At 47.8% G+C, this 9,250-nt stretch overlaps 1 protein-coding gene across 1 annotated transcript in view; it reads right to left on the bottom strand.

Annotated features, from left to right (window-relative positions):
- Positions 1-316: 316 nt before the first annotated feature.
- The window catches only part of GOLGA7B (golgin A7 family member B), a 13,262-nt gene continuing 4,328 nt past the window's right edge, over positions 317-9,250 (bottom strand). Inside the window, exons 2-5 of the mRNA XM_011374020.2 lie at positions 3,588-3,713; positions 1,807-1,959; positions 1,622-1,723; positions 317-427 (exon numbers count right to left, since the gene is read on the bottom strand). Of these exons, the coding sequence (XP_011372322.2) occupies positions 317-427; positions 1,622-1,723; positions 1,807-1,959; positions 3,588-3,713 (492 nt within the window). The remainder of the gene's footprint in view (positions 428-1,621; positions 1,724-1,806; positions 1,960-3,587; positions 3,714-9,250) is intronic.

Below are 9,250 nucleotides of genomic sequence, written 5' to 3'. Positions count from 1 at the left end.
CAAAGTATGGGGAGAGGAGTTGCAGAAGAAAGAAGCTGTCCAGATTGTGTCGTCCCCACCCCAGCCTCCCTGTGACCTAGTCCAGCCCCATGGAGAAGAGCCAGGTCAGGAAGTGGACCATCCTGCCAGGGAGGGAGGGGTAAGGGTCACAGGTTGATGGCCTGCAGTAAATTAGGCCAGCCGCCCTCCCTCCCACCCCAGGCAGCAGGTGAGCCCAGAGAATAACTCAGAAGCGAGTACTCTGGTATCGCAGCCTTCTCAGGTCTGCAAGGCCATCTGCCCGGCCATACACCTCCCTGCAGGGACTCTCGGCCAGTCACCGGGCTCCCGCCCCAACACCCCCACCACCGCTGCTGCCACTGCCGCTGCTGCTGCCGCTACTGGAGCTGCCACTGCTGCACCGATCCTCGTAGATGGAGATCTCGATCTGGGGCGGTGTTAAGGAGGGCTGCCAGCTGCCAGCAGGGGTGGACAGGAACCGGCTGGTGGAGGCAAGAGAGGACTTGGAGGCCTGGAGACCCCGAGCCCCGCCCCCCCATGCACACACTCGGCTCAGGCATGGGGACTTGCAGGGCTGGGCGTGGGGAGGACACACAGCCAGGGTCAGAAGCGCACATTCTAGAGGGTCTAATTACCGAATCCCAGGACACAATATGTTCAGGAGGTGGTGTTACTGTATGGGACATGCGAAGACTTTGGGGTTCTGAGTTCAAATTCCAACTCGCCCACCCTCAAGCTATGTGACTTTAGACCAGTCACTTCCCTTATTACCCCACAGTTATCACATCTGTAAAATGGAGATAATAATAAAATCTTGGAGTCGTTGCGAGGCTTAAATGAAGCGACACATGCCGGCGCCTGGCACACAGTACGGGCTCGATAACAAGAAGCACCTCTCGCTGGACATTGTAAACTGAGTCTGGCATTTGTGTTTTCCTTACTCTTTCCTCTTAATTTTCCAGTAACGTTTACTTTTTAATCATTCTCCTCTTGCTGCTGCTGACTAGGGGAGGAGAGCATGCACACCTTGACCAGGCGGAGTGAGCAGGCCTATTACCCCAGCCAGCCTCCCACCAAGACCTCGTTTTTTTCATCTGTGAAAGGGGGACCACCGGACTTACCACAAGGGATTAAATGAGGATTGCTTGAGATCATGGACATGTAAATGTAGGTGGAGATTTGCATATTCCTTGAGGGGCATTATAGCCTCATAGTTCAGAGTGGGCCTGGGCTCAATCCTGGCTCTGACATTCACCAGCTGGGTGACCCTGAGCCACTGATTTAAGTACCATGTGCTCATCATAAAGGGGAATAATAACAGTTACCTACCTTATAGGAGTGTTGTGAGAATTACATGAATCCATTGTTTCAAAGCACTTAATATATCTGGCATTATTAAGCACCGATTAAATGCAGCTTGATAAATAAAAGCAAACTCTGAAATTCACAAACAGCACCAATTGCTTATGGTAGGGAAGGGGGGTTCAGTGACCCGAGAGGTGGGGAATCCTAGGAAAACCCTGAGCAGAGGCCTCTAGGGTGGCCCCATTTCCTGGCAGCTTTACTGCAGACCCCACTGGTTGGCAGCTCTGCCCCCACACAGATCAGCCAGGAAGGATACAACCCTCATTCCACGTTCCACAGGGTCCGTTAGCAGGAGGCCTCGAGGGGCAAAGATCTTCTCGTTCTGCTCCTGGATGTAGCGGGAGATCTTCTTGAGAACCTGCAGGGAGGGGGAGTCGATGAGGGTGAGGGGGGGCAGGAGGAGATCCCTGGAGGAGGGGATGCGGGGGATGAGAGGAGCACCTTCTCGTAGTGGGTCTCCATGCAGAGGAAGATGAAGTAAGCCGTGGCACAAGCCAGGCAGCCCTCCAGGTAGGAGCTGCCCCCAATCTTCTCAGCCTCTGCGTAGAAGCCGTTGAGGGTCTTCACCGTCTCCTCAAAGAGCTGCCGTTCGATCTGGAGGGAGAGAGGGACAGGGAGTCAGGCCGAGGTCAGACTCCCCAGAGTGCGGACAGTCACAGGTTGGGGGGTAGCTGTGGTGGGGCCACGCCAGGAATGGGGCAGCACACAGGCAAGACCAGAGAGGATGTAGGTGCCCATAGAGCAAAAGGGCACTGGACTGGCTGTCAGGAGACCTTGGGTTCAGTCCAGACTTGGCTGCCAACTAGCTATGTGACCTTGGACCGGTGATTTAACAACTCTAGCCTCAGTTTCCACATCTATAAAATGAGGATAAGAGTGGCTACTTGGCCTCTTGGAAATGGGAAACTCCTACGATATTCTAGACAGGAACATTTTCTCCAGTGGATCAGGCTAGAACTCCAGTGACTTTGTCACCCCATCCCCTGTTCTGATGGCTGTAAGAGAACTCAGGACCTAATTGTCAGGGTCTCTTCATGTTTGGTTGGGACTCCAGTTGCATGAGACATTCAATGAGACCTCAGGAGTGTCTCTCCAAGAGGGGACACTTCCTTCTAGCCAAGAGTTTACATGAAATGTGACAGCCCCATGTGTTTGGACAACTGGGAAGCTGCCCTGCCTAAATCCATAACCACAATAGCTAACATTTATTCAACACATTCCACATTCCAGGCATTTTTAATGTAGTCTTTTATTTAATCCTCATAACGATTCTATCAGAAAGGTACGACTATCATCTCCACATCACAAATGAGGACCGATCAAAGCTCTTTTCTATGATCCAGGCAACCATCATCTCTCTGGCCTTTTAACTGGTCTCCCTGCCCCCAGCCCAGCTAAGTGAGCCTGTTAAAGTCAGACTATGTTACAGCTCTGATCAAGAGCTTCCCAAGCTTCCCAACTCTCTCCAGGTAAGATCCTCAAGCCCCCCCTAAGCCCATCTCTTACTCTCTTCCTCACTTAGTCCCCACTCCAGCCACACTGCCATCCGACAGCTTCTTTAAAAATGCCACAGATCCTTTGTGCTTGTGGCTTCAGCTGTAACACTCATTGCCCAGACACCCCACTGCCTGGGCTGCTGAATGAAAGGATCAGGGAGGGTCTGCCCTCTGCCTTCCCCCAAACCCAGGCCAGTTCTATGGCAGTTTAAGATAAAGGCTGCATATATCCTGGACCCAGGAGCAAAAAGCAAAGAGAGCTGATGACTTTCGATGGGCCATTCGTCCATGAGATACCCAAGAAGCTGAGTCTGGAAGAAGGGACTGGGCATCAGGATTTTTTTTTAAGAAAATACTAATGTGCAGCTGGGGTTGAGAACTGCTGCTAAAATTTGGAGGTTCCTGAACTCAGTCCAACAACGGAGCTAGCATCTCTGATGACACCTAACATCCTCCAACAGGACTCGGGAATTTACATTTAACAAGCTCTCGTGCTACTGAAATATGAAAGCTGCTGGGCTAGAAAACCTCGGAGGTTTCCTCAGCTTTAACTTTCAATGAGGCAACAGCAACGCTGTGTTAAGAATTTTTTTTTAATTCTTCCCCCATGAAGTGGCTAAACATGTGTCATATATTATTTTTATACTAGAAAAAAAAAATACACTTGAATAAGTCCATCAGTTCCATCATGGCCTTTGGTCCAAGTTTAGAAAAAGATGTCCTTACCCGGCTGTCCAGCTCTGGGGGGAATTTGGTCTGGAACTGACAGATGGTCCCATCACTGTAGTCTCTCTGGATAAAGACCTTAGTGGCCAGCGACGCACTTCGCCGGAGCTCCTGCAGATTGTGGACCTGAGGAGACACCGAAAAAACAAGTGATCAGGGTGACCATCCTTCTAGGTTTCTCTGAGACTGAGGGGTTTTCAGGATGTAGGTCTTTCAGCACCCAAATCAGGAAAGTTCCTGACAAACCAGGACAAATCGGCCACCCTACAAGTGCTCCAGGAAGACCTTGAGGAAGTAGAACTGTGGGGTTTGCACAGAAGATGCCTCCAGCAACCTCAGAAAAATCTGAGCCAAAATGAGAGATTCTAGAACCATCGGCAGAGCCAAAAACAAATTTTAACAAGAGTAAAAGACTTCTTGGTGGCTGGCCCAGATGCTGGTTCATTCTCTCTCTCTCTCTCTCTCTCTCTCTCTCTCTCTCTCTCTCTCTCACACACACACACACACACACGGTGGGACCTTTCACACTTTCATTCATTCACCAAGTATCAGATGTTCACCACTGTCAGGCCTTGGCTTGGGGAACCTAGCGCTGAACAAGTCTGAAGTCTCAAATCCCGCTGAGTGGAGCTTATGGCAGGCCTGGGAGCAGGGAGTGTGTAGAGCAGAGGAGAACCTGATGTGTCCATGAACTCAGAGGGAGATTCGGGTTCAGGACAAGTTATGGCCCAGGTCAGGAAGCACCACAGATGGTGTTCATGTCCAGCCCTTCTCACCATAGGAAAAAAGAGACCCACAAATGTCCAAGGCCCCAGAAAAAAATTGTAGATAAAATGGGCTGAAGCCAGAAAGTGAAGAAATTCCCTGCCCTTGTAGGAAGCAGTGGGGAGATTTCTGTCCCCTGTCCATACCTGCAGACTTGACATTGACCAAGACTCTTATCATTTGGGGGGAGTGGGCTCAATTCCACAGAACAAGGCCTCTTTCTTCCATGTCTAGCCTCAGTCACCCACATTCCAGACAAGCAACCCACTGGGCGAAATAAGCTAGACATTAGAATCCCGTGGAGAAGAAGCCCCAAAGGCAGAGTGAACACACAGCCAGTTCATCCTGTGTAATTAAGGTGAATCCAGTCAGTCAGCTTTTATTTATTGAGTCCCTACTATTGCCAGGCTCCAGGGATGCCGAGCAAAAGACAGTCTGTGAGCTCCGGGGAGGAAGACAAGTAAATATATAATGAATTCGACTGTGATAAATGCTACAGAGAAGTAACTTCTTACCCAGGAGCGCTGACTCAGAAAGGCTTCCTGAGCTCTATGTTGAGTCAGAAAGGAAGGCCAGGAGTTACCGGTGGTAGGGGCAGGTGGTAGTGGCAAAAGGGAGGAAAAGGCAACCCAGACAGAGAGAGAAGCATGTGCAAAGTAACGAAGATGGCAGAGAAGGGAGTCTACTCCGATGACTGGACGCAGATTTCAGCAAGAATAGAGTTGGTTTGCAGATCAGATAAGAACATCGGGAGAGTTCCTTCTTCTCCACAACCTCACACTTATTATTTCTTGTCTTATTGATAATGGAAGTTCCTCAAAAAATTAAGAATAGAATTATTGTATGACCCTGCAATCGCTCTTCTGGGTATCTACCTGAAAAACTTGAAAATATTTATTTGTAAAGATATATGCACTCCTGTGTTCATTGCAGCATTATTCACATTGGCCAAGAAATGGAAACAACCGGTGTTCTTTGATAGATGATTGGATAAAGAAGTGGTGGTACATATATACACATGGAATATTACTCGGCCATAAGAAGGGATGCAATACTGCCATTTGCAACAACATGGATGAAACCTGAGCATGTTAAACAAAATAAGTCAGATGGAAAAAGTTGAAAACCATATGATTTTACTGATATGTGGGATATAAAACTGAAAGCAACAAATGAATAAGACAAACAAAAACTCATACACACAGATACAACAGTATGGTGGTTAGAGAGAAAGTGGGATGGGATGGAGGTAGAAAATGGTAAAGGGAGTCAAATATATGGTGACAGAAGGAGATTAGACTTTGGGTGGTGAACATACAATGAAACATACGGATGATGTAGTATAGAATTGTACACTTGAAACCAATATAATTTTATTAACCAATGTCACCCCAATAAACTTAATAAAAATTTTTTAAAACAACATTGGGAGAGTATAGAGGAAAGTTAGATTGGAAAGAGCCGGAGGGGTTTCTGGAGGGGAAGATTTAAGATGGAAGATACTTAAACTTGCTTATAAGCTGGGGAAAGAATAAGGAATGAGAGAAAGTTTGCCAATGTGATAGTAGGAGCGAATAATTGGTGGATCCAGGTACTGGAGAGGTACGAATCAGACACAGACCACCATATGAGATTTTCCTAAATCCAGGTGAACCTTGCTCTACATAAGAGATGAGATCTTAAAATGTCGTGATTGAACTAAATAATGCATAAATGCTCCTCTAGTTTTAATAGTTCTTGTTTCCTCTAATCAAGGTTTTAATTGAAGTCCCCTTAACATCTACTGGGATCCCATGATAACTGAAAAATAAGGAATGCTTTGCTAATATAAATAAGTTATTCAGCAACATGTCTGCTCTGCCTGGTTAAGGTTTCATACTGTTTTATTTTCAAAAGAAAAAGAAGGGACTATGGCCCTCTCCGCCCTTCTAAACCAACTGACATGAGCCATTTGATCTTAAAGATGGATTCCCTTAGCCCCAGAAGGATCATTCTGGCAACTTTGTGAGTGGTGCATGGGAAGTGGGCATGGCTGGGGTAGGGCGTCAGTTGGAGGGATGACTATCTTTGTAGTAGTCCAGGGGAAACTAAAGTGGATCTAATCCCAGGAAAATGATGTGAGAATGGAAAGAAAGAGGGAAAAACTGTGCTTTAGCCATTCTGATATAGACTCAGCTTCCTCCCCTCTGATATCCACCTTTGTCTGTGCCTGAATGCACACATGCACTGTGTGCTGCCATGAAGACATGTGTCTCCGATGGCTGGCTTGCTGTTGACCACAGCCGTCTCTTCTTCCTCCTAGGCACAAAGCTAGATTAATTCCCCGATTTCCTTGCAGTTAGGTGTGGACATATGACTGAATAGAATGGGAGTAGAAGTGATAAATGTCATTTATAGGCTTGTAAAGACCAGCCACTCCCCTGTGATCTTTCCCCTTCCACAGAAACCGAGGGAGCCACATGAAGATGGTGGAACCAGAAGCTGGAAAGATCCTGAGTCCCTACATCATGACCAGGAGGAGATCCACCCGCTGATCAGGAACTTCTGTCTGGGACTTTACTGAGCAGGAAATAAACTTTTGTATTACGCCATTAGGATTTTCAGGGTGCTACTTTACATAATACATTCTCATTTACTCTTGGCTTTTACTCATGGGTTCTCAAAGTAGCCAGAGTGGGAGGGGTCAACACCCTTTCTAACCCCAACAATACCCTGAGCCTTAGGACACCATCCTGACTCTGGGTGACGGGGATCTGCTTCCCTCTCTGGAGTTTTTGTGGAGTCTTGAGCTGTTGCTAGAGGATGGTGTCAGACACAATTTATATGTCAGGGCCCTAGTTTCTCAGACCCCAGAGCACACACATCACAAATTCATCTGTAGATGGTGGAGAGTAGGACTTGAAGCAAGGCGAAATCTCCTGGCTCGCTCTCTCTCTCTCCATGGTGGCTCAGTTGTGAAGTACCAAAGAGCTCTGTTGGAAAGATGGCCCACTGACCTAGCAGGAAACCTGGTGCTAGTCCTGGCTAGGCCACATGACTCTGGAAAGTCTTTTCTTCTACAGGGCTCCATTTCTTCAACTAGAAACTGAGAGGTTAGAACTATGTAACTGTGAAAGCCCCTTCCAGCTCTGACATTCTAGAGGCCTTATCAGGGATTATGAATGCAACTGTTATAGGGAATTAAGCATGTAAGTGGGCCAGGTAGGGGCTGTGGCTAATTAGAGAATCCATGACCTGTCTCAAGAAAACACCTGATCATTGCCATGTAAGAATGTGTGCCCAGGTTGTGATTCTGATTTTTAAAGAAAAGCCATAAATCCAGATTTCCTTAATAGCAAATATTCTAATTTTTAAGTGTTTCCAATAAATTTTTACATTTATAAGCACTAAGCAGACTAAATAAGGCACACCTGCAAACAAGAGTCATTCCTGTAGCTGCCAGTTTAAGACCTCTGAATAAGGATTCCCATGATGGGGACTTTGGACCAGAGCTAGAGCCAGGCTCCCAACCACTTGCCAGCTACTTAGCTTTCAGGAAGCTGGCAGCAGTTTTCAGCCAAGATCTGTGATGCTCTGAAATCCCACGAAAGGGTCCCAGAACATGCACACACCTCTCTGAGAGGTCACAGCTTCTATGTCTTCCCTGGGTGGTTCTCCCTGGGCACTGACCCAGACACCTGGGCTTCTCATTTACTTCTCACCTTCCTCAACCCTCTCCTCTCCCATCACCATCCCCCGGCCTGCTAGCAGCTAAGTAAGGACAAGGACAAGGCATTTCACGAGAAAATCAGTGGTGAGATCTGCTGGCACCTACTTTCAAACTGCTGTGTGACAAGGAGGGGGAGGCTGCTTAGAGAGTGGGTATCCCAGGTCACACATTTAGGGCCCATACACCTGATAGAGTCAACCTGATGGAAGTGGAGAGGAGCAAGCAGATGAGCACTCTCAGGCCTGATCTGTCCTAGACACACAGGAGGCCCTGTCTGGCCCACATTTCCATCCTCATTAAAAACAGCTAATTCCAGAGGATACATTTGCGACTCAGGAGTTTCAGCTGATGAGCCAACTCCGTGCTGCCTGGCTGGGCTGTGGAGGATGAGTGAGGACCATGAGTCACAGGCAGCCAAGTCAGGCCTTAGAATGGAAAACTGGGCACAGGGCCTCCCTGCTTCTCAGCCTACAGCAGAGCTGAAGCCCAACCCACTGTCTGCTGGTTGTTAATTCTACGCCTCAGTGATCAGACCTCCAAATGCCCTGCTTGAATAATGCTACTTGGGTGCGTTTTACAATCTCTTAAGGGCCAAATTCCACCATTTGGAGAAGCCCCTTCTAGCCAAGCATTTCCTAGATGTCCTTGGCCATCTGGGTGGACCCTGCTCCCAGTGACACACATTTGCAGAGGTTTGTCACTCAGGAAATGGGCTTATTACGGTTTTCCAAATGAGGTCAGTGTATTATCACTCAGGAGGCTTCATCCCTCCTCTGAGTTCCTTACACACGTCCCTCCCCTAATGCTAACTCCTAAACAGAAATTAGGGAGCAGAAAAGATCTAGTCCATGCCTTCCACCCAGGGATCCAGGGATACCCAATCTTTCTCAATTCTCTCACTTTCTGTCTCATTCTCCCTCACTGTCCCTCTTCCTCCCTCTCTCCCTCCCTCTATCTCTTTCTCTCTTCCTCCCTTTCCTCTCTCCCTTCTCCTCCCCTCAAAACACCTTCTGAGGACTTCCTACTTAGAACCCTAAGGGAATGGCCCCAGGTGATTGGCATGAGGTTTTCCTTCTCCCAACAGGTTTTTCCTGGTAATCTTAACTCATTCCTAACATTAAAAACAGCTTGGGGAGAATGACTCACTCTGCAGCCCAGATAATGTGCACATCCTGTGCCTTGGCAGAGC

This window comes from Pteropus vampyrus, unplaced genomic scaffold (genome assembly GCF_000151845.1).
Source record: "Pteropus vampyrus isolate Shadow unplaced genomic scaffold, Pvam_2.0 Scaffold238, whole genome shotgun sequence".
Lineage (NCBI taxonomy): Eukaryota > Metazoa > Chordata > Mammalia > Chiroptera > Pteropodidae > Pteropus > Pteropus vampyrus.
Note: the sequence above shows the minus strand (reverse complement) of the source record. Positions and strands in the feature narration are given on the sequence as shown.